Source organism: Cetorhinus maximus, chromosome 1 (assembly GCF_964194155.1).
Source record: "Cetorhinus maximus chromosome 1, sCetMax3.hap1.1, whole genome shotgun sequence".
Classification (NCBI taxonomy): domain Eukaryota; kingdom Metazoa; phylum Chordata; class Chondrichthyes; order Lamniformes; family Cetorhinidae; genus Cetorhinus; species Cetorhinus maximus.
In genome coordinates this window covers 10,527,997-10,555,448 of record NC_135879.1, presented here as the reverse complement: position 1 = coordinate 10,555,448, position 27,452 = coordinate 10,527,997, and the positions used below count along the sequence as shown (strand labels likewise).

The 27,452-nt window shown below is 47.1% G+C and overlaps 1 protein-coding gene across 1 annotated transcript in view; it reads right to left on the bottom strand.

Moving 5' to 3' along the window:
* Window positions 1-27,452, bottom strand: part of LOC144667999 (putative E3 ubiquitin-protein ligase HERC3) — a 66,797-nt gene that overhangs the window by 12,999 nt on the left and 26,346 nt on the right. The window contains exons 14-19 of the mRNA XM_078529738.1: window positions 18,612-18,692; window positions 15,744-15,794; window positions 8,417-8,479; window positions 4,681-4,770; window positions 2,547-2,657; window positions 938-1,075 (exon numbers count right to left, since the gene is read on the bottom strand). Of these exons, the coding sequence (XP_078385864.1) occupies window positions 938-1,075; window positions 2,547-2,657; window positions 4,681-4,770; window positions 8,417-8,479; window positions 15,744-15,794; window positions 18,612-18,692 (534 nt within the window). The remainder of the gene's footprint in view (window positions 1-937; window positions 1,076-2,546; window positions 2,658-4,680; window positions 4,771-8,416; window positions 8,480-15,743; window positions 15,795-18,611; window positions 18,693-27,452) is intronic.

The following is a 27,452-nucleotide window of genomic DNA, read 5'->3' as shown; positions in this document are numbered from 1 at the left end:
TGCTTTAGGAAAGCTCACCCCACCCGTGGATGAGGTTTCCTAAAAAGTGCAAAGGCCGCTTGGCCTTGTTGCCTGCCCCGCCAGCTATAAAGGTTCGACGGGCAATGAAAAATTCAACTTAATTGATAATTTAATGGTCTTAACAGGCCACTTAATTGTCGGCGAGTCCACTACCGACCCTGGCGCGCGCCAACCTAACAAAATATCAACGTGACTGCGCGTTGATGCTGAGACGCTCACCCAACGTCAACGCGCCTCGTTTCACGCTCGAGTGGGTCGGGCGCCCGCCGAGCTAAAAATTTTATCCTAAGTTTCGGTTGATACCACGAGAGAGATTTTGAGATTATGTGCTCTTGGAGAGAAGCCTCACCTGCCAGAAGAATGTACTAAAAATCTGACCTTAAATCTAGAACATGCCCATTCAATGCAATTTATTCTATCATGTTTTTTAAAAAATAATTTTGGCATGTAGTAAGCAGGAATATATAAAATGATGCAAGAAAAAGTTGTATTTCCATGACCTTTCATCTCTTTTGCAACTAATACACCAACAGGCCATCATGAAGAAATATCCTGTGGTCGCAATACCAAGACCAGGAATTCTTCAAGAAGGGTAAGACAGGATGTCTATGGCTTAGGGACTTCCTTGACCATCAAATGTGGCAAATTTCTCAGGTACTGATAGGAAACAAGAAGCCCAGCTCAGTAAAAGGAACAATGGTTGGAGCAACATCCCTTTATTGAGTGTTTTAAGTGTTAATAACGTCATGAAATTAAGGCACTGGCCCCCATATTGTAACTCAACCTCTTGTCTGTTAAAATCATACTTCCCCTACGTGTTAGAAATATAAAAAAAATGGGGGAAAAATATAGCTGGAATCTTTTTTGAAATTTCTGATGCCCACCTTTATGGATCACGGAATATAATAAGCCTTACCCTCTCGGGGAACCAATGCAGCCCAGTACGTTCGCAGAACTGAAATATCTGTCCATTGTGAGGCAGTTCCCGACTGAAGAGGGTGAAGAATTCCTGCGTTACCCCATGGCCAACACATTGTTCGCCGTTAAATTGGACCTGAAATGGCAGCATCAAGAAGAAAATAATAATACACACTAAAATATTTGAGAGTTTTGTCTTTTGATGCCCTTTGGAGTTCTCTTTCTGTTTTCATGCACTATTGTTCATTGATATATGTACATACAAACACAGAGCCTTTCATTTTGTTTTATTCATTCATGGGATGTGGATGTTGCTGGCTAGGTCAGCATCTATTGCCCATCCCTAATTGCCCTCGAGAAGGTGGTGGTGCTGCCTTCTTGAACCACTGCAGTCCATGTGGTGTAGGTACACCCACAGTGCTGTTAGGGAGGAAGTTCCAGGATTTTGACTCAGTGACAGTGAAGGAACTGCAATATAGTTCCAAGTCAGGATGTTGTGTGGCTTGGAGGGGACCTTCCAGGAGGTGATGTTCCCATCGATCTGCTGCCCTTGTCCTTCTAGATGGTAGTGGGTGTGGAAGGTGCAGTCTCAGGAGCCTTGGTGAGTTCCTGCAGCATATCTTGTACATGGTACACACTGCTGCCACTGCGCGTTGGCAGTGGAGGAAGTAAATGTTTGTGTTTCTATTGTATTGCCAGCCTGTGAATAATCAAACACGTGTCGACCTTGTTTTCATTAACTGAGTAATAATTAGTTGGCAATAAGAACTGATAAAAGTCACCATACATACAGAGGGCTGGTTGATCTCCATAGCACTGCAAACAGAGAATCAATAAACTCTAAGCTTATATAATATAACAGCCTTGACCCTGAAGAGTGATGAGGCCTACCATCACATGTTATCCACAGGAGCAGTGAGGAATACTGTAGGAGGTCCGTGAATTAGGCTGGAACACACGTAGGCCACTGGTTCTAACTTGTATGGACCTTGTTTGCAACAGAACTTACTTCAGCCCCGAGAAATGTCATCTGCATCAGACAGGACGTGGCTGGTGAAGAGGGCGCTTGGAGTAAAGGCTTAGTCTGTACTTCAGAAAATGATCTCAGCACAACCAACTCAACTCTGTTTTCCCCAAATTTCCATAAGTTTTGTCAAAATATTGATTAAAAATAAAGACTTTAAATTGGGGTCAGAAATAGATCTAAAAACAAAAAACTACTGCGGATGCTGGAAATCCAAAACAAAAACAGAATTACCTGGAAAAACTCAGCAGGTCTGGCAGCATCAGCGGAGAAGAAAAGAGTCGACGTTTCGAGTCCTCATGACCCTTCAACAGTTATATACTCAGTTCTGTTGAAGGGTCATGAGGACTCGAAACGTCGACTCTTTTCTTCTCCGCCGATGCTGCCAGACCTGCTGAGTTTTTCCAGGTAATTCTGTTTTTGTTTCAGAAATAGATCTGTTCACTGTACATGCAATGTGAAGGGATATTGAATAACATGTAAAAGCTATTTTCCTGTCATGGTGAGTTGATAATTAGATTCAAAAAATATTTCACAAGTGAAAAAAAGTGTCACCATTCAATGAAATGCAGTAGTTTTGTACCTGAAGAGTAGCAAAGTAACCTGCCGATCTGGTCAATCTTAAACCTTGCAGTGCGTTCTGAAGAACGGTTTGCCTTGAAACACGCAGACTAAGGACTGGTTGTTGACTCTGCTGAAACAAATCATTTCACAACTTAGAAAACCATTCCTGTTTGAAAATGTACACACAAAGCGAGAGACAGGGAAAATTGATAACATTGCCTTGAGCAATAAATTCTGACTCCACTTTTGGCATAATTATCTGGTAAGTTAGAGAAAAATGACCAGCTGTTATTGTCTACTATAATCCCCATGGGGAAACTGTAAACCAAAATAACTAAATTTACTGAATGACCCCCAAATGAAGAAATTATCAACAAGATTCCACTTTTTGTAACTTTCACTTTAACGTGAACGACATGGTGATGACATTTCAAAGTATTGCATTTGTTATAAAGTGCTTTGGGACACCCTGACTGACCCTTTACCAGGGACGAGACTTTCAACTCTGGAGGTGGTACAAAATAAGCGACAGTGGATTTGTCTCCTGTCACATTCCCAATGGAAAGGAAAGTCTGTGGGTGTACATCGGGCAGCCAATTCTCTACTACCCAATTTACTGTCCCTCTGAGTATCTGCACAGATGTAAACAGAAAGAGAAAGCTGAAAGAGACAGAAAGAGGAACATAGAGAATTCTTGTGAAGAGAAGAAGCAAATCACTCTCAGGAATAGGTCAGTTTTTATATTATATTACACATAAATTAACAGGTAAATGATACTTCATACTAAAAGGTAAATTTCACTTTAAATAGTTGACACAAAGATACGTCTTATGCAACCATTCTCATCACTCCCTGCAGGCATGTGGCACTACGTAGCTACATAGTCCCATAATATCCTGGTCTTTACTCATGCAGAGTAGGTCAGGAGTCCTGCCCAACAATAGCTTTCACCTTCAAGTTTCACGGGTACAATTATAATCAGTAAGGCACACTTCTATGAATCCTTTCTCCCTCGGGTCACAACAGTCCTGATGGTGTAGCTTTCCTGAGTTCCCTTTCAACTGATCAACCAATAACACCCTGGACTACTACTGGGGAAGTACCCCACTCTTTGGCGCCTCTGAGCTATTCACATACCTTCCCAGGTTGCAGACCTTTTTAGACACCTTGCACACTACCTTCTAGAGCTCCTGTCACCTTTGCTGCCAAACAGAAAAACTGACCTACTCCTGAGAGTGATTTGCTTCACTCACAAGAATTCTCTATGTTCCTCTTTCTGTCTCTGTCTGCTTTCTCTTTCTGTCTACACCTATGCAGGTACTCAGAGGGACAGTAAATTGGGTAGTAGAGAATTAGCTGCCTGATGTACACCCACAGACTTTCCTTTCCATTGGGAATGTGACAGGAGACAAAACCACCGTTGCTTATTTTGTACCATCTCCAGAGCTGAAAGTCTCGTCCCTGGTAAGGAGTCAGTCAGGGTGTCCCAAAGCACTTTACAATGAATGCAGTACTTTGAAGTATCATCACTGTTGTTATGCAGGATATATGACAGCCAATTTGCACAGAAATTACCACATAATGTGTTTTAGTGATGTTGCTGAGTAATACATATTGGGCGGGACACTAGGAGAACTACCAAGCTCTCCTTCAAATCATGCCATGGGATCTTTTATGTCTACCTGTGAGGGCACTTGGTTGGGCGTTCAAGATACATAGATACTAGCATGGGGAACTCCCAGTGCCCTCCCACTAACCTTACATGCTCTGACGATATCAGTGTTGGAGGGCACCCGCAAGAACCATCTCAACACAACTGCCAGGATCACACATGATGAAAACTAAGGGCCAAAATTTAGCGAATAGCACGTGTTGTCACAATTTGCAACACAACCTAAAGTGCTTGTTTCAACATGCATCTGTTCCCACGGTTTGGAACTCATTGCTTTCACAATAAAATGCTTAAGCAGTATGTCATAAATGATCAGCTGTCCTTTTTTACTAACAGGCAGCTTGATGTTCATTCTTGATCATGCACAATTTGGAATTATCAGAAAGTGAAGCATGATTTTCTTTAAAAGATTTAAACAATAAAGTGTGACACAGGTATTCAATCATGAGGATACACTTACAAAACACAACATAATACCTACTCTCTCATTCAGCCGGGCTTTCAGATTCAATGCTTCTAGCTTTGAGTCCAAATCAAAGATGCAAGGATATGGAATTAATTGCTGTGACAACTATGGAAAAAAAATAAATACATTATAATTATGAAAAACAGTTACATGCGTTTTATACATATATCTACAAAATAACAAATGATTCCCAAATTAAATATTTACCCCCATTTAAGACTTCCTAATGACGTCTCACTGCTCCAGTTCACCCCTTGTCTACGAGCGTGATACATTTACACTGCTTTCTGAAGAGCTGATAAATAGATAGTAATTCCTCCACAGCAAAATTGCAAAATCGACAGAGACAAGGCGCAAACATTTCTGGCTTGAGCAACAGCACATTTTGCCTGAAATTTCTCATGCTTGTGTAGCAATACAGAAGAGATTTCTGGGAGTAATTGTAAGCAAAGGCTGGATTTTGCCGTCGGCGAGCAGAGGGGTGGGGCCCGCTCGCCAATGCGCAAAATGACGCGGGATGACATTGGGGGGTACCCCCGACATCATCCCGCCCCATTTAAATTTTCGGGAAGGCGGGGGCACAGACAAATCAGCTGCGGGCCCACCGACCTGTCAATGGCCAATTGAGGCCATTGACAGGATAATTAAAATAATTAAAGGACCTGCCCGTCCAACCTTAAGGCTGGCGGGCAGGCCAGGAGCCCCGGTGGGGAATAGAAAAAGCATGAAACCTCATCCAACGGCGGGATGAGGTTTCATGCAGGGTTTTAAAAACTTTAATAAAGTTTCAGTGAAATTTCTGAACATGTCCCATCTTGTGTGACATTGTCACATGAGGGGGACATGTTAAGGATTTTTAAATTTTTCTATTTTTAATGTATGAACAACTTTCAGCGATCTCCCTGAGGCTGCACTTAGCCTCAGGGAGATGAGTGCGCTCTTTCGTGGGCATGCATGAAAGAGCTCACTCTCGGCTGAGGGAATCCCCTCCTCCCGTACAGGGAGTGCATAGCGCTTCCGTGCGGAGGTCACGATGGGTGGGCCTTAATTGGCCCGCCCATGTAAAATGGCGGCGCTGATCGGGGGCGTGCCTGTGCGTGCCCGCAATTCAACTTCGCCCCTGACGGGTGGGAAAATCCTGCCCCAGGTGGTGCTGGTGCAAGTTGCGTGGAGGGTGGCCAAGGAAGGGAGGAAATTTTTAGTGGGGAAGGGTGGCGCAGCGGCCGGGCAAAGGTGGAAGGGATAGTGCAGGCTGTCCAAGTGCTCTTTAAATATGGTGCCCCGGACCTTTGAGCCCATGAGGTAAGGCAAGACCGGTCACTCCCTGTCTGCTGCCAGAAGAATCAGTCAGCTCCTGGCAGATATTCATAGTTAATGAGCTGAACAATGCAAGATTGCGCGTGGCCAACCGTTCCACTCCCACCCCCACCCACCCGGCAAGAACCACTCTTATTTCCTCACCTGCCACCAAACTTAGACTCCAGAGAGGAAGAATCCGGCCAGAAAGTGGGAAAACTCAGCTGGTCAATGCTCCAGGTGCCAGGATCACCACGGCCCTAAAATCCTTAGTGACTTTCAACAAATCTCCCACTGTAACTTTGGTCCAGTGGCAAGGAAGTAGCTGGAATTGGACAACAATTTTTTGCACATGCCATGTGTCCTGCCAAGGCCCTCTCAAAGAGTACGTAGCATGTCAGACCAGGCTGCCCTGGCAGTCGCACTGCTACCCAGAGTGTGTCCTTCCCAGGGCTCCGTCGCCATGACAAGGCAGCCATCTCAGTCCCAGAAGGCTCTTGTCCCAATCCAGCAGCCAATCACCTCTTGTGACACTAGCCCTCAGGTGGATCTGTTGCTCATGGAACTCACTGGTTCCTGTGAGATCTGCTTAGAGTCAAGTGGTATATTTGGCTGAGGGAACACAGTAATATCTTTCTGTGATGGAATGAAGACTAAGGAGATGTAGGGATGGACATTTTCAAAAGGGGAAGTTTAAATCCACAGAATTTATATTACTAATAATTGGTCTACAGGTTTTTTCTGTCAGCCTCCTCAAAGTGACGATGCTCAGGTCCATTTTCCTCAGTTACCACAGAATCCAAGTGCATATCATCAAGGAATTCCATTTCCCTTTCTTTCTAAATATTTCTCACAATTTTGGCTAGCTTAGGGAAGTGGGGTGGGGGTTGTAGGTTTTGGAGAGCAGATGGGTAGGAAAAGGGGGAGGGGTATTATCTTAGGGGTGCTGCCCCCCGGATGCACAAAGGGAAACATGAAAATAGCACACCCCGCCCCTTTCCAGTACCCCCTCTTCCTCCTCGCCCTTTTAAAAACATTTTTGCAAAATCGGCCGACCCGCTTCCACCCGACTGCCCATGCCAACTATATTATGGTGTGGGCAGCGTATTATTGGGGTCTCTTGGCCTGTTAACAAGCTCAATCGACCCTGAATAATTTATTGACATATGACTGCTGATTTTGGCACACAGCCACCTACTGGATGAGCATGCGGGTGGGCGGGCAGGTGGTGGGCTGGGAACCTGCCCTATTTTACTTACCCCTCCCTCTACTCCAAAAGGGGAGGCAATGGCCTGGTGGTATTATCACTGGACTAGTGATCCAGAGACCCAGAATAATGCTCTGGGGACCCAGGTTCAAATCCCACCACGGCAGATGGCGGGATTTGAATTTTAAAACAAGCTGGAATTAAAAAGCCTAATGATGACCATTGATGATTGTTGTAAAAACCCATCTGGTTCACTTATGTCCTTTAGGGAAGGAAATCTGCTGTCCTTACCTGGTCTGGCCTACATGAGACTCCAAACCTGCAGCAATGTGGTTGACTCTTAAATGCTCTCTGAGCAAGGACAATAAATGCTGACCTAGCCAATTTCACCAACATCCCATGAATGAATTTTTAAAAAATTACTTGTCCCTCCCCCCACTCCAAAAACATGGCCAGCAGAGGCAGGTAAAATCCAGCCCATAGAGTCATTTTTGGTACAGAAGTAGGTAATTCAGCCCATCAAGTCTATGCCGGTTCTTCGTAGCACAATCCAATTAGACCCTTCCGCAGTTCGATCCCTGTAGCCATAGTTTATTTCCAATTTCTTATCCAATTTCCTTTTGAAATTATTGATTGTCTCCACTTCCAACACCCTCGTAGGCAGCATGTTCCAGGCCATTTTCACTCAGCAAGAGAAAAGGTTCTTCCTCATAACCCCCTGTATCTCTTACCCAAAACCTTAAATCTGTGTCCCTAGTCCCTGTACCGTCAGTTAATGGGAACAGCTTTTCTTTGTCTATCTTATCTAAACGTGTCATTATCTTGTACACCACTATCAAATCTCCCCTCAATCTCCTTTGCACCAAAGAGAACAACCCCAGCTTCTCCAACTTAACCTTGTGGATTAAATCTCTTATTCCTTGATGTGTTCTGGTAAATCTCAACTGCTCCCCCATCAAAGACTCCTCACATCCTTCCTTGTTCCTCACACTCTCAGTTACCATGTGAAGTTAGAATTCTCAGCTGGCGAACTGTGAGAGAGCAACAAACGAGGGACAAGTCCATCCCCACGAATCAAAGACAGAGGGGAGAGTCTCACACCTTCTCATAACTAGTTTTAGTGGGGCCAGAGGGCAGGTCTTCTCTTGGATCGCCCTGAATTGTTTCATGGAATGGGGAGAAAAAACAATCACAAAACAAAATGACCATTGTTTACAAAAACAAACATTCAACACAGAATAACCTCACCGTCCAAAGTGCTGAGAAGTAAGGGTAAATCTGTATTTCTGGAATAGGATAGCCATTCATTAGCTGTCAAGAAAACACAAAACTAACATCACAGATCTTATTTGCTACGGGATGACTAGGAAATGGACGTGTGTGTCTTATACAAGTACAACGACTTCCCTGAATGACACACGTTGCCTTGGTGAAATATTCCAACAAGAACCCCGTCTTGGAACTGTGCAATGTGGCTGACTCTTAAATGGCTTAGGAAGCCACTCAGTTTCTCAAGGGCAATTGGGAATGGGCAATAAATGCTGGCCTAGCCAGCGATGACCACGTCCCCAGAATGAATATTAAAAAAATCTTGAGAGCACAATTCAAGTGTCAGTAAAGGGTGGATACGAATTAGTCTTCTGTTTGGCTGGAATTCAGCTTCTTGTGTTGCCAGTTCTCAATATTAATTTCTAACTTCCATTCTTTAAGTTCTCAGTCATATCGCTGTGTTTTTGATTTTACCGCACACTGAATGTTCAGGAAAATAATACCTGGAATTTCACACTGTTCACACAATGGATTACAGATCTGGCAACAGAGCTTTGACACGTCTGACATCTACTTTTAAAATCAAATAGAGTCAGTTTATTTTAGGAAGGGGAGTGATTTTGTTACTGGACTAATAATCCAGAGAGCATGGACTGGATTTAACGCTCTCTCGCTGGCGGGTTTGAAGGCAATGGGTCATGTTAAATCCAGCAGCTGGACCTGCCCGCTGCCTGTCTGCCGTCCTCTGCCTCCACTGCAATTTTACCAGCAGCAGGGGTTGCATCGGGCAGCCCGCCTGCCAGTGGGCCAACTGAGGCCCTTCAGTGGGCAATTAATGCCCATTCAGGGGCCTCATCCTGCCACCACCAGGATTAAACCAGAGGCAGGAGAAGCCTAATCCAAGCGGCAGGGTTTCCCTGCATGAGCTGCTGGTGAGCGGGAAGGCCCCTCCTTAACTGGCCTCCCGGGTCCATTGGGGAACCCCCTAAGGTGTAACCCCACCCCCACCCCCACAGGTTCCCCACCCGCCATGGCCTCTCAAACTCTGGTCCTCAATACACCCTTCGCCAACCCTCAAACACTTAGAAAGTTCCAATTCCCAGCTCGCCAGCAATACAAGCTGACATATGGTTTACCTGGCTCCCCTTTCTAACACTCAGTTAAAATAAAACGATTGTTAAACATATTTTTCATGAAGGCTGGCTCTTTAAATAATAAGTCTCATGTTCCACTTCTATGGCAGGTGAGTGCGCACAACTTGAGGTGCAAACATGATAAAAGATGTAAATGAGCGAAACACATTCATTTATCGTGTTCTCAGATATAAGGAATGAATTAGTCGCTTGGTAGTATAGAGCTGAAGTATTGCTGAAAAGAGAGACATGCTGTCAAAGCTTTTTGTCTTGCACTCATCAGGACAGAATTGCAAGAATACCAAACCTCAAAGGGGACAACAATTTATGCTGCATGAGAAAAGGGTGCTGATTGGTTGGCAATTCGACTCTGATTGGTCAAGGCATTGCCATGGAGAATGCACCAGGGAACAGTTACCTCAAAGCTTTTGTTTTGCGCCCTTGGGAGTGTTCAGTAAGTACTGTCCAAATTTTGGAATCACACCTAATGTTGGACATTACGAGTGGAATCGTCCCGGATTTGCACCAAGTGCGGTAGCAGATGAGTAAAACGACGTTTTACCTGCCGGCCACAATGATGGCTTTTCACGACGCATCATCCCAAACCCGCCGCATTAACTATGCATTCCTGGGAAACACGCCGTTTCCATGACAGGCGGGCTCTCATTCGCCCACCACGCAATCACCTCGCGGCTTCATCATTTAAACCCCAGTCCTGCGCACACCTCTCAGTGCTTCCACCCCACGATTCTGCAAAGAAGACATGGCCCTGAACGGCAAAAAGACTGCAGCCCCCAGGTTCAATGACACGTCCCTCGAGCGCCTTCTGGGTGCAGTGGAGGCTCACTGCAATGCCCTCTACCCCCCACTCTGGCCGCAGGGTGGGCAGCAGCCTCAATAATCCGGCTTGGGAGGTGGTGGCAGCGGTGGTGAGCGCCAAGGCCTGCAAAAGAGGACAACCACCCAATAAGAGGGTGAGTGGTCTCATCTGTTCCGCCAGGGCAATTCACTCTTCTCATCACTCTCAACTCACACACTCACAAACCCATCACACATCCATAGGGATCTCACACCTCAAGGGGCAACACCACCATTCATGACTGACTGTGGCAGGACCGAGAGCTTAGATCTGATCCGTTGATTGTGGGATTGCTTAGCTCTGTCTATCACTTGCTGCTTATGCTGTTTGGCACGCAAGTAGTCCTGTGTTGTAGTTTCACCAGGTTGACACCTCATTTTTAGGTATGCCTGGGTGCTGCTCCTGGCATGCCCTCCTGCACTCTTCATTGAACCAGGGTTGATCCCCCAGCTTGATGGTAATGGTAGAGTCGGGGATATGTCGGGTCGTGAGGTTGCAGATTGTGTTCGAGTACAATTCTGCTGCTGCTGATGGCCTACAGCGCTTCATAGATGCCCAGTCTTGAGCTGCTAGATCTGTTCGAAATCTATCCCATTTAGCACGGTGATAGTGCCACACAACATGATGGATGGTATCCTCAATATGTAGGCAAGACTTTGTCTCCATAATGACTGTGCGGTGACTGATACTGTCATGAACAGATGCGTCTGTGACAGGTAGGTTGGTGAGGATGAAGTCAAGTATGTTTATCCCTCTTGTTGTTTCCCTCACCACCTGCCACAGACCCAGACTGCACCACATTATCCCTCTCTCAACGCAATTGTGCGTGCTCTCTCTCCTGCTTTTGACTCTGCTGTCATGCACTACTTATCTCTACTTTGGTTCACAGGGAGCTCTGCCAAGCGATCGACACCCTCAGCCAGCCAGTCCCTCAGCTCCATCCACGTCCTCACCTCCAGCCAAGAGGACACCTCCTCCATTGAGCAGCTGGAAATAAGCAGCCTGGAAGACCCGTCACAGTGCTTACACACACCCTCCACAAGCTCAGACCCATACCTCGGTGGAACCTAGATCTAGAGCAGGCTCGGGTTCACAGTCTGGTGGTCACCGCATGGATGCATGTCCGCAGCAGGAGCAGGCAGGTTCATGTGAGCTTCCCAGCACTCAGAGGACTGTTGGGGATCAGGCATCTGTGAGGCCCGAGTCAGATGACGAGCCTCTGGATTTAGCTTTCCAACTCATCCTGGAGAGCCAGCAGAAGGCGGGGGAACATCATGTCGATCTGTTGGAAGCCCTCAGCAGAATGACACATCAGTCAGAGAAGTGTGTCCACCTGATCTCTGATGAAGTGGTGCCCACATGTGCGTGTATGGAGGTCTCCATGGGGAGGATGGCAGATGCCAAGGAGACCCTGGTCCAGTGGAACACGGAGATGTGTGCAGACCTGCACTCCATCGTGGGAGCCATGGGTGAGTTCCTGCAGTGGCAACACGAGAGGGGAATGGGGCACCTTGACATCCCTCCAGGTGCCCCTTCCCCTCAGCAAGTCAGGCCGAGGCCCTCGCACACCCGAAGGGAGGAGGAGCGGCAGGTGGACCGCCCCTTGGGTCTCCACTCAGGAATCTCAGAGGCTCTCCTCCCCCCTCCAAGTCCCCTTGGCCTGTGAGCTGCTCAATCTCGTCCTCTGTCACTGCAGAGGGAGCAGCTGCCCACCGAGTGATTCTGGAGGGATAAGTGTGTGTGTGGCAGGGCCTTTCGGAGACTTGTGAAAGAGCACTTTCCCATGCACACGGATCCTTCACTTATCACAGTCACCTCAATGTCCTGAGCATTTTCAATGCAGACTGCTGGGGTTTGCTTTCAGTTGTCTGTCTGAGCTGACCTGCATCTTCGCCCACCCAATGATCACCCTCCCTTGCAGCGCCTGATCTCGCCCCCTACGACTCTCGTTTCACTTTCCATTTGTACAGCATGGTCTGAATTCACTTTTTCATCAACATCCCCATCTTTTTCCCTCCCCCAGTCACCATTTTCCTTTCCCCCATCACAGTTGACCCCCCTGGCATCACCTTCCACCTCCCCTCTGTGACCTACCAACCACAATCCTTTTCCTTTGGGGATGTCCAGGTGAACGTGCATGTTCCCTTCCTTCCCGAAAATCCCACCCCCATCCACATTCACCTCCCTGACCTCCTCCTTCTCATCCCCAGGGTGCCTCCGAGTTCCCACCAACCACCCTCACCATCCCTTCTGCCGACGCCATCGAACCCTCACCCTCCCATCCCACCACCTCACTCTGCCCTTGGTCATTCTCACCATTCGCTCATACCACGCCCATCCTCAATGCGCTCTCCAGAAGACAGCCATGGACCCATCAGACTCCTCCCTTGCACATTCACCTGGACACCTCACCCACCACCCCCAGACTCCTTCCCCCCTCCGGTTTCATCAATGACCTTCCTTCCACCATAAGGTCAGAAGTGGGGATGTTCGCTGATGATTGCACAATGTTCAGCACCATTCACGACTCCTCAGATACTGATGCAGTCCATGTCCAAATGAAACAAGACCTGGACAATATCCAGGCTTGGCCTGACAAGTGGCAAGTAACATTTGCGCCACACAAGTGTCAGGCAATGACAATATCCATGTTCAATGTATTACTATTACTGAATCCCCCATTATCAACATCCTGGGCGTTACCATTGACCAGAAACTGAACTGGACTAGCCACATAAATTCTATGGCTACAAGAGCAGGTCAGAGGCTAGGAATCGTGTGACGGGTAACTCACCTCCTGACTTCCCAAAGCCTGTCCACCATCTACAAGGCACAAGTCAGGAGTGTGATGGAATACTCCCACTTGCCTGGATTAGTGCAGCTCCCACAACACTCAAGAAGCTGGACACCACCCAGGACAAAGCAGCCCACTTGATTGGCACCACATCCACAAACATTCATTTCCTCCATCACGTACGTACAGTAGCAGCAGTGTGTACTATTTACAAGATGCACTGCAGGAATTCACCAAGGCTCCTTAGACAGCACCTTCCAAATCAAGACTACTACCACTTAGAAGGACAAGGGCAGCAGATATATCGGAACATCACCACCTGGAGATTCCCTTCCAAGTCACTCACTATCCTGACTTGGAAATATATCGCCGTTCCTTCACTGTCGCTGAGTCAAAATCCTGAAACTCCCTTTCTAACAGCACTGTGGGTGTACCTACACCACATGGACTGCAGGGGTTCAAGAAGGCAGCTCACCACCACCTCCTCAAGAGCAACTAGGGATGGGCAATAAATGCTGGCCCAGCCAGCGAAGCCCACATCCCATGAATGAATATAAAAAAAAACCCTTCCCCTCTCTGGACCCCTTCCCCACATGAACCCTGGACCCCTTACCCCACCTTAGTCCTCCCAACTCCCCAGGACTCCCCCTTCCCGCTCCCGCTTAGTCACTATCCCCTTCCTGACTTCATCAGACACCCTTAATTCTCCTGCCACCCTTAGTTCTTCCCCCCTCCCGTCTCCTTCCTCTAGCCTTACTTCTTCCTGCACCCTTACTCACTACCCTCTCTGCACTCCTTCCTCCCCTGGACTCCATCCCCTCTCTGCACTCCATACTCCCCCTGGACTCCCTCCCCTCTCCGCACTCCTTCCTCCCCCGGACTCCTTCCCCTCTCCACACCATTCTGCACCCCCCCTCCCGAAGTCCTTCCCTTACACCTAACACCCCACTTACACCTACCTCCCAAGTTGCCATCTTCTCCCCTGTTAACCCCTCCTCCTCCCAAATCCCTACCCTCACCCTCACCTTCATTTCCCCATCCCTACCTCAACCCCCGAAGCCTTCATATTCCCACTTCCAATCCCCCCCCACAAATGCTTTCACTCACCCCTCCCAACCTCACCCCGACACCTCTTCCTCCCCCAGTTGATCTTAGACCTTCCTCTCCCACCCCTGCGACCATCACCCGTTGGGAGCATCAATGGTGATTTTCCAACTTCCGTGAGCTGTTTCGCAGCAGAGCCACGGCCAGGAGAATCCACTCCGCACGCCATAGACATTCCCCCAGTTGCTGTCCGCTTCCAGCATCTTCTGCTCCTTGGATGTTCGCGATGTGGGCATGGCCCTGGCGGTAAGTCCCGCCTTCTGAACGTCACAGTTGTCAAGACGTGTTCTGCACCGGTGTGCTTTCCTGCTGACGTGGGCGGACGATCCAGTGGCGTGGGGACGATTCCAGCGGGCAGGCCTTATAATGATGTGCTGATGTATTACAATGGAGGTTCCCGACATCCAATGGTGGGCAACGTGGCCCGCCATCGACGGGCTGAGCAGAACGATCGCGAATCGATTTTTGGCCTTCTCGCCATATTTTCCCCGCATGCCCGGCGCCAGCAGGCACGGAAAATCCTGGCATATTTCTCAGCTCTGCAAGCGCAGGCTGGCTCAGTAGGACAGTGCTCTGCCTGTTGTGAACAGCCGATTGGGCAGCACTTACTGAACAATCCTGAGCGTGCCAAGAATTACCCCAGCGACCAATTTAAGATTATCAGTTGGGCTTGTAGTGTGGCTCACTCACACTTGCTTGAAGCTACATATATTCATCTGTATGGCCCAGTCCTCAATAGGCAAAAGGAATTTGTCCAGGCATTGTGCCTTTTCAATTAAATAAAACCTTGGGGGACACTGTTCCCTGTTTCATTCCCTATGGCATGTCTCAACCAATCAGATTTGACTTAACTCTTTTGAATTTAAACAAAAGCTTTAAAGTGACTAATGCAAAGAACTGTGGATGTCGGAAATCCAAAACAAAAACAAAAACAGAAATACCTGGAAAAACTCAGCAGGTCTGGCAGCATCGGTGGAGAAGAAAAGAGTCGACGTTTCGAGTCCTCAGAAGGGTCATGAGGACTCGAAACGTCAACTGTGCTCTTCTCCACCGATGCTGCCAGACCTGCTGAGTTTTTCCAGGTATTTCTGTTTTGGTTTTTGCTTTAGAGTGACTGTTCCCTGAGCATGCTCCATGGCAACGCCTTGACCAATCAAGTCTACTTGCCAACCAATCAAGCCCACTTGCCAACCAATCAGCACCATTTCTCATGCAATATAAATTCCCTTTGAGATTTGGTATTCTTGTGAATCTGTCCTGATGAGTTTACAAGATGAAAAGCTTTGACAGCATGTCTCTTTTCTCAGCAATGCTCGAGGAATGAATTAAAGATTTTGTACAAAATATTTCTGAATTTTAATCTCTGTTCATTTTCCGGCCAAATTCACATATCATTGTATTTTCTCAAAACAGTACCTCATTAATGATACTTTGGGCGTGGGCGGGAAACAATTTCTCAGCACATGCCTGAAAACAATAACATGAAAATAAGTAAAAGTGTGTATTAGTTTACAAATACTTTGCTTTGTGCTTGATATCAACAAATATTAAATCAAACTCAGGGCACTGAAAATGTGAACATTAAAGGTGTCGAGCCCTGCTTTTGGTGTTGTTCTTTGGCCATTGAAATAAATTGCAATATTCACCTTTCCAATTTAACAAAACCCCTTTCCTCAATGAAGATGCTCTTCACTGTAAGAATAGACATATTAGAAATGGCACCCAGTGGTAAAGAAAAGCACGTCTTGTCGTAATATAACCTGGAGCTTTAGTTTCAGCTCTTACTCTCTTCACATTATAAGATCGCTTGAGGTGCTTCCATCAATACCCAAGCCCGAATTTTTTGCAATCAGAAGAGCTCCGCACCTTATCCAAAATGGCGCCAGAGCCTTGAATCTGGAAGCTGTGCTTACAAACCCGTCACACGCCATTTTCACGGGGGATGGGGGGTGAGGGGTGGGGGATGGGGGGTGGTGGGGGAGGAGGCACAGAGCAGGGCTGGAGTTCGCACGTACGCATTTCCCGAAGACAGCAGCACATTTAAAAGTGCAGCCGCCTTCACTTAGAAGCCATTTTTTGTTGGTGGGAGCTCTAGAACACGACTTGAGGGCTTTACACTTTCGAGGGAAAGGTTTAAACCCCTGCCAGAGTGCTTTGGACAGGTCAGGTACCCCTTTGACGAGCTCAGGTATTCCTTTTGGAAACCTTTATAATTTCTAACCAAATGTCACAAATCTGCAAGAGAATCAAAGACAGGTGTGTGGCTGACATCCAGGGGAGTTGGAGGCTGGGGCCTTGGAAGGGTAGATATTTTTGCCCCTCCCATCTTGTCCTCTTGGTCTTAGTGGATGGCTTGTGGTGGCCAAGGGGTATAAAATAGACCACTGTCTCTGTACATCCTCCACTGAAATCTGGAGGTTTTGGTCACTGAAACTGGGCACAGCCTCTCCCACTCCTTCCCTACTTCCTCTTCTTTGAGATATTTTGGCTTGAGAATTGGAATAAAAAGTACGGTTTTCAGCTTCGAACTGTTTCACACACATATGTCTGTTTACTTAAACTAGCCATGTTGTCTGTCTCATTAGTGCCTTGTGTTGCTGGGAGAAGTGAGGGGTGGGGAATGGGGCTGTACAGAAGTGTCACCTGGATTTTGTTCTGGTCACTCCTAGATGGCATGTCATGCTGGTAACTGCAAACTACCCTGCTGGCCTGCTCCCTCTGATTCAGATTGTTCTGCCATGACAGCGTGTCGCTGTGAGGGTCCTGGTTAAGGCTTAATTGCATGGCCACACCCTGAGCGATGGTTGGAAAGAGGATAGGTGGTAGGACAGGTGTGTATCAGTCATCCAAGGAGGCATTACACTAATCTGAGTATCGTTAGCAGCTGATGATGCCAAGATGCTGCCGTCCCTATGGCTGTGTCTTGAGGAGCTTTTCCAGCCTCAGTACAGTGACCTCCTTCATGATAGACTGAATAGACAGCAGCAATGATGTTAATACTTTCCTAGGAAAACCCCGTGACGGGCCAGCTCTTGCAGTGGTCGGCACAGCAGTTGGACAACAACTATAGTTATGACTCATCTCACTGTTGTCTGGCGTCTGCCCCTCAGCAAACTGCAAACCACCCATCCTCTTGCTGCTTCAGAAGAAAAACTCCTTACCGGGCCTCGTTTCAAAGCAAGGCCAAGATGTGTAACCCACGCTGCCCACCACCTCATTACCACTGTTCCCGAGGGCGGGGGGGAAAAACTCCAATTCGCACCCGCCATCCTGGTGCGAAAATCCGGACGTTCTGGGAAGTTTCTCCCACGCTGGGTTTGCGGAGTCAGAAAGTCTCCCCGCCACTTGTGCACCCGACTGGGGAGGGAAAATCCAGGCCCTAACCAGCATTGGAGCTTAACGCTATACATTTTTTAATGGTAACTGTCAATGGGACAAGGTGGAAATGAGAATTAATCTTATGCAGCAAGTTGTATTGATCTGGGATTCTCTGCCTGAGAGGGCGGTGAAGCAGATTCAATAGTAACTTTGGAAAGGGAATTGGTTAAGTACTTGAAAAGGAGAAATTTGCAGGTCAAAGAACAGGGGAGAGTGGGACTAATTCTTAAAGCTCTTTCAATGAGCCAACACAGGTGTGATGGGCCGAATATCTTCCTTCTGTGCTGTAAAATTCTCCAATTCTATCTTTCTTTAATAAATGTTGTATCAAGCTATGATTAGTAGGAATAGATAAAATGTGAAGCAGCACTCAGACTTCTATTGGAACTGCTATAAAACATTTATGAATAATCAATGCTATAATGTATTCAACATCTTCAACCAGCATGTACTCTGTCTACAAAACCTTTCTTCTCATTGCCACATTTTTACTGCAATTTTGTGTTGAGTTTCCCCATTATTATTTCCATTGTCCACATTTGGAATGGAAGTGACCTATGTAAACTGGTCACGTTGTAAATATAAGTTCTTGCCAGTGGTGGCGCCTCAGAGGCGTACCTCCCAACTCCGCAGCCTGTACAGTAGAGAAACCCCTCTGTTCCAGCCAACCATACTTCTCAAATTGCCATAAAGTTTGAAAAGAACACTTGAGTGAAAAATCCTAGATAGCAACAGAAAAACTCAAACCTATTTCCTGGCCCTTAAGGCAGGGCTTCTGCTGAAGTTGCAGGAAGGTACCAGAAGGACGCCAATGGAGATCCACCCCTTAACATGGATGCCAGAAAAAACAGAGAGCTCTGGGATCATTTTCAGTTCAGACTTCGATAGAAATATTTGTCTACTTACCATTAAAGAGATTTTAAAAATTTTCATTACAGGAATGCAAAAATTTTTCTCTAGGATCTTTTCTTGTCTGCTTAAGTTTACCTGCCAGGATATAATTAAACATAAATTAACATTTTATGTTATAGTACAGGAGTAATTTGAGACATGACATTTGGTAAGTGTAGTGCGCTTGGGAGGAACAGATGACTTTGGAACAATAGCTCCAAAAACTTTCAAACTCTAAGGTTTTCCTCCTGTCATGTCTGGCTCTGCTGCAGATTAAGCAATAGAGACTGCATTTGCCATAATTGGGCATCATGTGCGTTATCATTGTGTCATGTGACTTGCAGGCAAAACTGTAACTGAACTTTAAAGAAGAGATATTTCAGGTACAGTCAAGGTATATTCCCACAAAGGGGAATGATAAACAAATCCAGAGCTCCCTGGATGACAAAGGAGATAGAGATTAAGATGAAGAAGAAGTGTGCTTATGACAGATGCCAGATGGCTAATACAACTGAGCTGGTGAATATGGAAGGGATTTGAAAAAGTAAATAAGAGAGGCAAAGAGAGAGTATGAGAAGAGACTGGTAGCAGACATAAAAGGGAATAATAGGCATATAAATAATAAAAAAGTTGGTGAAAGGAGGAGTGGGGTCGATTAGGGACCAAAAAGGGGATTTATGCATGGAAGCAGGGGTATTAAGGTATTAAGGACTGAGGTATTAAATGAATATTTTGCATCTGTTTTTACCAAAGATCAAGATTCTGCGCAGGTCATGGGGAAAGAGGTGGTAGTTCATATGCTTAAAGGGTTTAAAATTGATAAGGAGGAGGTATTTGATAGGCTGTCTGTACTTAAAGTTTATAAGGCACCAGGACTGGATTAGATGCATCCAAGAATACTGAGGGAAGTGAGAGTGGAAATTGAGGAGGCATCAGCTACAATTATCCAATCTTCCTTAGACTTGGGGTGGCGCCAGAGAGCTGGAGGATTGCAAATGTTGCACCCTTGTTCAAAAAGGATGTGAAGATTAGCACAGCAACAAGTTAGTTTAAACTCAGTGGTGGGGACGTTTCTAGGAACGACAAATTAATAGTCACTTGAGAAAATGGTGGTTAATTAAGGCAAGACAGTGCAGATTTGTTCAGGACAAATCATGTTTAACTAACTTGCTTGGGTTTTTTGATGAGGTAACAGAGAGCGTTGATGAGGGCGATGCTGTTGATGTGGTGTACATGGACTTCCAAAAGGCATTTAATAAAGTGCCACATAAGAGACTTGTGAGCAAAGTTAGTGCATGTAAAAGCTCATGGAGTTAAAGGGACAGTAGAAACATGGAAATGAAATTGGCCGAGTGACAGAAAACAGACAGTAGTAGTTGTTAATGGTTGTTTTTCAGGTTGGAGTTCCCCAGAGGTCAGTGTTAGGACCCCTACTTTTCCTGATTTATATTAATGACCTAGACCTGGGTGTACAGGGCACAACATCAAAATTTGCAGACGATACAAAACTTGAAGTGTTGTGATTTGTGAGGAGGATAGCATAGAACTTCAAAAAGGACATTGACAGATTGGTGGAGTGGGCACGGAAGTGGCAGAAATTAAATACAGAGAAATGTGATTGGATTCATTTTGGTAGGAAGGTCGCAGAGACACAATGTAAGAAATAGGGTACAATTCTAAAGGGGGTGCAGGAGCAGAGGGATTTGGGTGCATATATGCATAAATCATTAAAGATGGCAGGACAGGTCGAGAGTGTGGTTAATAAAACATACAGCATCCTGAGCTTTATCAACAGGGGCCATAAAAGTACAAAAACAAGGAAGTTATGTTAAAATTGTCTAAAACACTGTTTCAGCCTCAGCTAGAGTATTGTGTCCAGTTCTGGGCACCACACTTTAGGAAGGATGTGAAGGCATTAAAAGAGAGTGCAGAAAATATTCACGGGAATGTTTCCAGGAATGAAGAACTTCAGTTACGTAGATAGCTTGAATTAGTTGGGACTTTTTTCCTTGGAGGAGAGAAGGCTGAGAGGACATTTGATCGAGGTGTTGAAAATCACGAGAGGTCTGGACAGAGTAAATAGGGAGAAATTGTTCCCAATGGTGGAAGGATTGAGAACCAGAGGGCAGAGATTTAAGGTTATTGGCAAAAGCGATATGAGAAAACAAATTAATATGCAGCAAGTGGTTAGGATGTGGAATGCACTGCCTGAGAGTGTGGTGGTGACAGGCATTCAGCAGAGAACTGGACTATTATCTGAAAAAGAAGAACGTACTGGGCTACGAGGAGAAGGTGGGGGAATGGCACTAGGTGAATTGCTCCTTCAGACAGTCAACACAGACATGACAGGTCGAACGGCCTCCTTCTGTGCTGTAACCACTCTAAAATTCTTTACAAGAAAGCGAATTAGATAGCCTTTGGCCTTTTATGTCTAGAAATTCCTATGTTACTATCAATGCTCTCTTTAAAATTTCGCTGTTGTGCACGGCCAGTTTTTTCAGAGCTGACCCTATAAATTAATTTGCGTGTTTGCACATGCCAGGTATTTATAATGGAAAAGTTTCGCCTCCCAAGCTGCTGCACAGTTGCCAACTCATGCACTTTAGTGGGAACCTTGATGATAACAGGAAGATACGGCTTGAGAAAGATAATTGGTGCCACAAGTCTCATTCCATCCAACTGACCACATGCGATTTGCTCTGTTATGGACTGAATTAAATTTATTTACTCTTGAGCAATGCCAGATATAACATCCAAGAGAAAACCGTGAAAAAAGTCATTTTACCTGCTGCCTGCAATAGTGGGTTTTCGTGCCGTGTCGTCTTATTCCCGGCATGTCCCGCCTCATTGATAATGCGTGCACGGGAAACACTTCCCATCACTGGCAGGGCAGCTCTGATTCGCCTGCCCCACGGTCACCTCAGGCTTTCAATAATCTGGGCGCCATAATTAAGAGGTGCCTTTGCACAGAGCTAGCACTCTCTAAGGGATCAAAAGCCGCTGCAAAGTCATTGCTGCCCAAATGGGAGGAAACATACTGCCCCCAAATTTAATGATGCCTCCCTCGGGCGCCTATTGGGCACAGTGGAGGCCTGCCATGAAGTCCCCTATCCCAGCTCTAGGCAAAAAAAAGCAACAAGCCAGGTCACCAATCCAGCATGGGAGGCGGTGGTAGCGGTGGTTAGCGCCAACACCCTGCAGAAGAGGACAGCCACCCAGTGCCGAAAAAGGGTGAATGATCTCCTCCATTCTGCCAGGGTAAGTCACTCTTCTCATCACTCTCAGCTCAAACACTCACAAACCCATCGCACGTCCACAGGGATCTCACTCACTGCCAGTTTAAGGGACATCACCATTCACTCTCTCTCACACACACCTTCATCCACCCTGTGGATTGTGTCCTCATCCCGTCCATGGCACCACTCCCCACCCACACATCCCGTCCATGGCACCCCACCCCAGGCATCCTTCTCACCTAGCCTGGCAGGCGTCCTGCTTACACTCTCTCCATCTGTCTTCATGCAGGACAAGCTGGCACACAACAAAAGGGAGAGGTCGCAGACTGGTGGAGGAATGCCCGACATCAAGGTGCTCACAGGTGTTGAAAATATTAGTCATCCAACAGGCCGACGACGATCTGGACCATTCCTGTGCTGATGGTGAGGTCGGCGCTGCTCAACCAAGTGAGGATCCAGCAGTGCAACATCCATCAGACAGCCATGCTGTGAGTGAGTTCCCCTGTTCTGCAGTCCGCTGCCATGCTCTCATTATCTCGCCTTGCTTTTGCGGGCACAGCTGAGAAGCAGCCAAGTGGGACCATGAGCCAGGTCCTCTGCTCAAGCCCCAAAGACATCTCAGAACAAGCATCTGATGACACCTTAATTGAACACCCTTCACAGCGCCAGCGCAGAGACATGCATCTCAGTGGGACCTAGTTCTGGAGTACCTTGGGGTCACAGTCTGGTGAGCACATTGCACTGTTTGATGCACAGCAGGCGGAGGCAAGGACTCCCCACGTTTCCAGCACTCAAGAGGACTACTGGAGGCCAGAAATGTGCTGAGTTTGAGTCAGATGAGGAGCCTCTGGACTCAGTCATATCTCAGTTGCTAGAGCTGTAAGGGCAAGCTCGGGGACATCAGGAAGGGATGTCCGCTGCACTCCTCAGATTGCAAGGCATGACGGAGGAGACCGCTGCCTTCAGTCTGAGGTGATAGCGCCAGCATGCCTATGCACCAAGGTCAACGCTGGTAGGATGGCGGCTGCCATGGAGACCTGGTCCAGGATATCAAGCCTGCACTGCTGCGTGGGCTGAACTCCATCACTGAAGCCAAAGTTAGCCTCCAACAGTGTCAATGCAAGAGGAGTGCAGGGCAGCTTGATCTCACTCCAGCTTTGCCTTCCCTCCAAGGAGTCCTCCAGAGGCCATCGGGCACCCATAGGGAGGAGGACCGGCAGGTGCACATCCCGGGGACTATCCACCCAAGTGATTTCGGGAATGTCTGGCTGATCGCAATTTATTGTTCCTGTGACCCCAGCAGATCCAGCTCAACAGGCCGAAGGGAGTGCAGCTGGCACACGGTAGGACACCCAAGGCAGGCCGGGGCCCTCCAGGTCTCGGCCCTCCAGAGGATGACTGCCAAGGTCATCACAGACAGGGCGTAGCAATCAGCAGGCTGCCTCCACCTCCGCTGTGGATGTCGGGGAAGTATCAGTACGTAGCAGCAGGGTTAGGAAGGTTAAGATGTTGTAGTTGCACAGCTGGGTGTTAATCACTTGTACATGACGTTCACTATTGTAAATAAATTCCCAAGAATGCTTCCTTGCCAACGGCTTCTTGTTCTGATGAGCAGAGTTCCTGTCACACAGATGTGAAACCTCGGCTCCTGCAGTAGGTGGCATAAGTGACTGCCCAGTTCCCTAGATATGCGCAGTCTTTGATGACACTGGCTCTCAGTCATTTGCAGGAATGGCAAGCGCCGTCTATAGACCCTCGGTCTAGCGGGGTGCCTACGAGCGATGTCTCGCTGTGGATCTTCAGCTGTGTGTGTAGCAGGACTTGCCACCTCTTCATCTCGAGGGAGGTGCTCTCCATTTGCCGTGCCAGGAGCCTCCGCTGCTCTCTTTTCTTCTTCTGTTTTCACTGAAGAAGATACAGGAAATCTCCCAGATTTAGAGATCCAAGGGACTAGGGAGAATCAGGAATTGGAGGCAATTAGTATAAGTGAGAAGGTTGTACTGGAGAAATTAAAGGGACTGAAAGTTGAGAAGTCCCCGGGACCTGATATTCTGCATTCCAGAGTGTTGAAAGAGGTAGCTATGGAGATAGTGGATGCATTGGTGATCATTTTCCAAAATTCTATAGATTCTGGAATGTTTCCTGAAGATTGGAAGGTAGCAAATGTCACCCCACTATTTAAGAAGGGAGGGAGAGAGAAAACAGGGAACTACAGACCTGTTAGCCTCACATCAGTAGTAGGGAAAATGCTAGAATCTATTATAAAGGGTGTGATAAATGGATACTTGAATAATCATGATCTGATTGGGCATAGTGAGCATGGATTTAGGAAAGGGAAATCACGTTTGACGAATTTGGTAGAGTTTTTTTGAGGGTGTTACTAACAAAATTGTTAAAAGAGAGTCAATGGACGTAGTATACTTGGATTTTCAGAAGGCTTTTGATAAAGTCCCCCACAGAAGGTTGATTAGCAAAATAAAAGCACATGGGATAGGAGGCAATATACTGACATGGATTAAGGATTGGCTAACAGGCAGAAAACAGAGAGTAGGAATAAATGGGTCATTCTCGCGTTGGCAGGTGTGACTAGTGGGGTACCATAAGGATCAGTACTTGGGCCCCAGCTGTTCACAGTATATGTCAATGTTTTGGATGTGGGGACCAAATGTAATACTTCCAAGTTCGCGGATGACACAAAGCTAGACAGGAATGTGTGTTGTGAGGAAGATGTAAAGCAGCTACAGGAGGATTTGGATAGACTTAGTGAGGGGGCGAGAACATGGCAGATGGAATATAGTGTGAAAAAATCTGAGGTTATCCACTTTGATAGAAGGAACAGATGTGCAGAGTATTTCCTAAACGGTAAGAGATTAGAAAGTCTAGATGTACAAAGGGACTTGGGTGTCCTTGTCCATAAGTCACTGAAGGCTAACATGCAGGTGCAGCAGGCAATTAGGAAGGCTAATGGAATGTTAGCCTTTATCACAAGAGGATTTGAATACAGGAGCAGTGAAGTCTTGCTTCAATTGTATAGAAGCTTGGTTAGACCGCACCTGGAGTAGGGTGTGCAGTTTTGGTCCCTTTACCTCAGAAAGTATATCATTGCCTTGGAGGGAGTGCAATGAAGGTTCACCAGGCTTGTTCCGGGGATGGTGGGACTGTCTTATGACGAGAGATTGGGGAAACCGGGCCTGTATTCTCTAGAGTTTCGAAGAATGAGAGATGATCACATTGAAACTGACAAAATACTTAAAGGAATAGACAGGGTAGATGCAGGTAAGATGTTTCCCCTGGTTGGGGAGTCTAGAACCAGGGGACACAATTTCTAAATAAGGGGGAAGCCACTTAGAACTGAGATGAGGAGAAATTTCTTTACTCAGAGGGTTGTGAATCTTTGGAACTCTCTACCCCAGAGGGCCTTGAAGCTCAGTCATTGAATATGTTTAAGGTAGAGATTGATAGATTTCGTAACAATAACATGAAGGGTTATGGGGATAGTGTAGGTTAAAAGGCATTGAAGTGTTTGATCAGCCATGATGGTATTGAATGGCGGAGGAAGCTCGATGGGCTGAATGCCCTTCTCCTGTTCCTATGTTCTTCTCTGCTCCCTGTAAGCCAGTGGTGGGCAACCTTCGGCTTGCATGTGGCCCATCAAGATTCTGAGTGTGAGCCGCAAGACATTTTGTTGACCGTTGTCCATGCGCAGGGCTGCCAGATTCCACTGGTTTCCATCCGTGTAGATTTTTTCCTACCGGTATTACTAAAGTGATGTGCATGCAAAGCACGGACGTGTGAAGTGAGGTGTGTGCTGATTGCTCACGACATTGTGACAGGTGTACGCTCCCTCTGAGACCAATCAAAGCGTTGCTATGGTTCAGTTGGCATGCCTCACAAATTCTTATTCATGGCGTCACGGTTAGTGCACATGCCCAATTTCAGTCCTGCGGCCCACTGAGATGAAGGAGAGCTACTCATGCAGCCCAATCACCAGCCTAGGTTGCCCATCACTGCTGAAAGCCATGAGGCAGACCGCTAAATCTTCAAGCTCCATGATCCTGATGTTCTCCTCCTGCAGGATGAAAGAGAGAGACGCGTGGGTTCTTAGGTGTGTCTAAGAACCTCTCTTGGTTAAGTTTGAAGGCCTCTTCACACATGCAGGAGAGTGCTGGCCACCACTTGGATGGGTAATGTGTAGTGCACTCATTGGCTGTCTGAAACCTCACTCACCTCCGCCCCACTCTACCTGACCGATTGGCGGCAGCTTTGCCCATTGGACTGCATGCTGTGCTCTCAGCTCAGGCGCAGGCATTCTCCTAACCCGCACTGCAAGGCTGCGCTGTTAGCCTGAACCACAGTGGATACTGGTTCACACCTTAACAAGGACATTGCAAGGGGCTATGAGCCCCTCCACCAGTGACTGCGCCATGGCCACAAGGGGATTGTACAACTTGCCTAGTTGGCCAATTGCTCTGCTGGCCCCTAAAATGCACATTACTTTGCAGTCTGTGCCCGAGGGGTGAAAAGTTCTGGAACATTTGGTGGCACTTTCATGCTTTGGCGTTGCTTGAGTGGGCAGAACCTGCTTGAGGGGCCTGGGTCAGAGCCTGTCAATGGAGCTGCTGCTGAATGGTCTCAGCTGCGGAAGAATGCTCACTTTTGACAAGCTTTCCCAAGTGCGTGGCCACTTCCCTCACCCCCCACCACTCCCCCGGCATGTGCTTGTGTACTTCCTTCAGTCTGTGCTGCCCAGCCCCCCACCCTTAACCCCGGTCTGACTTTCACTGGAGCCCTTGCCCGCGGCACTGCACTGAAAGGCAGCCGGGAAAAAAGCAACTTGCCTGTGCCCCCCTGTGAATGCGCAGCGAAGAATCCTTTGATGTCCTACGGGTAATGCTCACAAGTGCTACGCAAGGTTGTGTGCCCTCACCTCCGAATTCCCCTGGATGTTCCGGTCGCCAGGTGCATGCCTTTTCAAGCCAGCTGTGAAGTACACCGTCCTGAAGTCACGCCGACATGGGCGGTAAACTTGATGCATGCGGGATGATTTCAGTGAGCCAGGCTTATAACGAGATGCTAAAATATTGAAACGAGTTTCCCGGCATGCAGTGGTGGCAGCCATTGACTGGCGAAGCCGACAGACAATCGCAAAATGGTTTCACGACAGCGTGAAACCGATTTTTGGCCTTCTCGTCATATTGTCCCCCTCCCACCCTCCCGCAATGACGCACAACGCCAAACAGGGCTGGATAATTCCGGCATTGGGTTGGAAAATTGTGGTCAGCGGACCTGTGATTTCCTGACAGGAGCAATTTACAAATGCCCCAATTTTAACTAAAGTTAAAATGAGGAAATTGAATGGTTTGGGTTGAACGTCCATTTCACACCCTGTCTGACTTTACTTTAACTTTCCATTAACTTCAATGCAGAGTTCACTCGGATTGGGTGCAGAACAGGTGTCGAAACTGAACTCACACCCTGTTCCTGCCGGGCACCTTAGGTTAATACTGAGGCCATGGTGTTCACTTAATGGTGGAAAATACATTACTTAGCCCAGACCAGTTTATTCCAAGTGTAACAACAATTTTGGATTGATAAGCCCCCTTCATATCTCATAAAACAT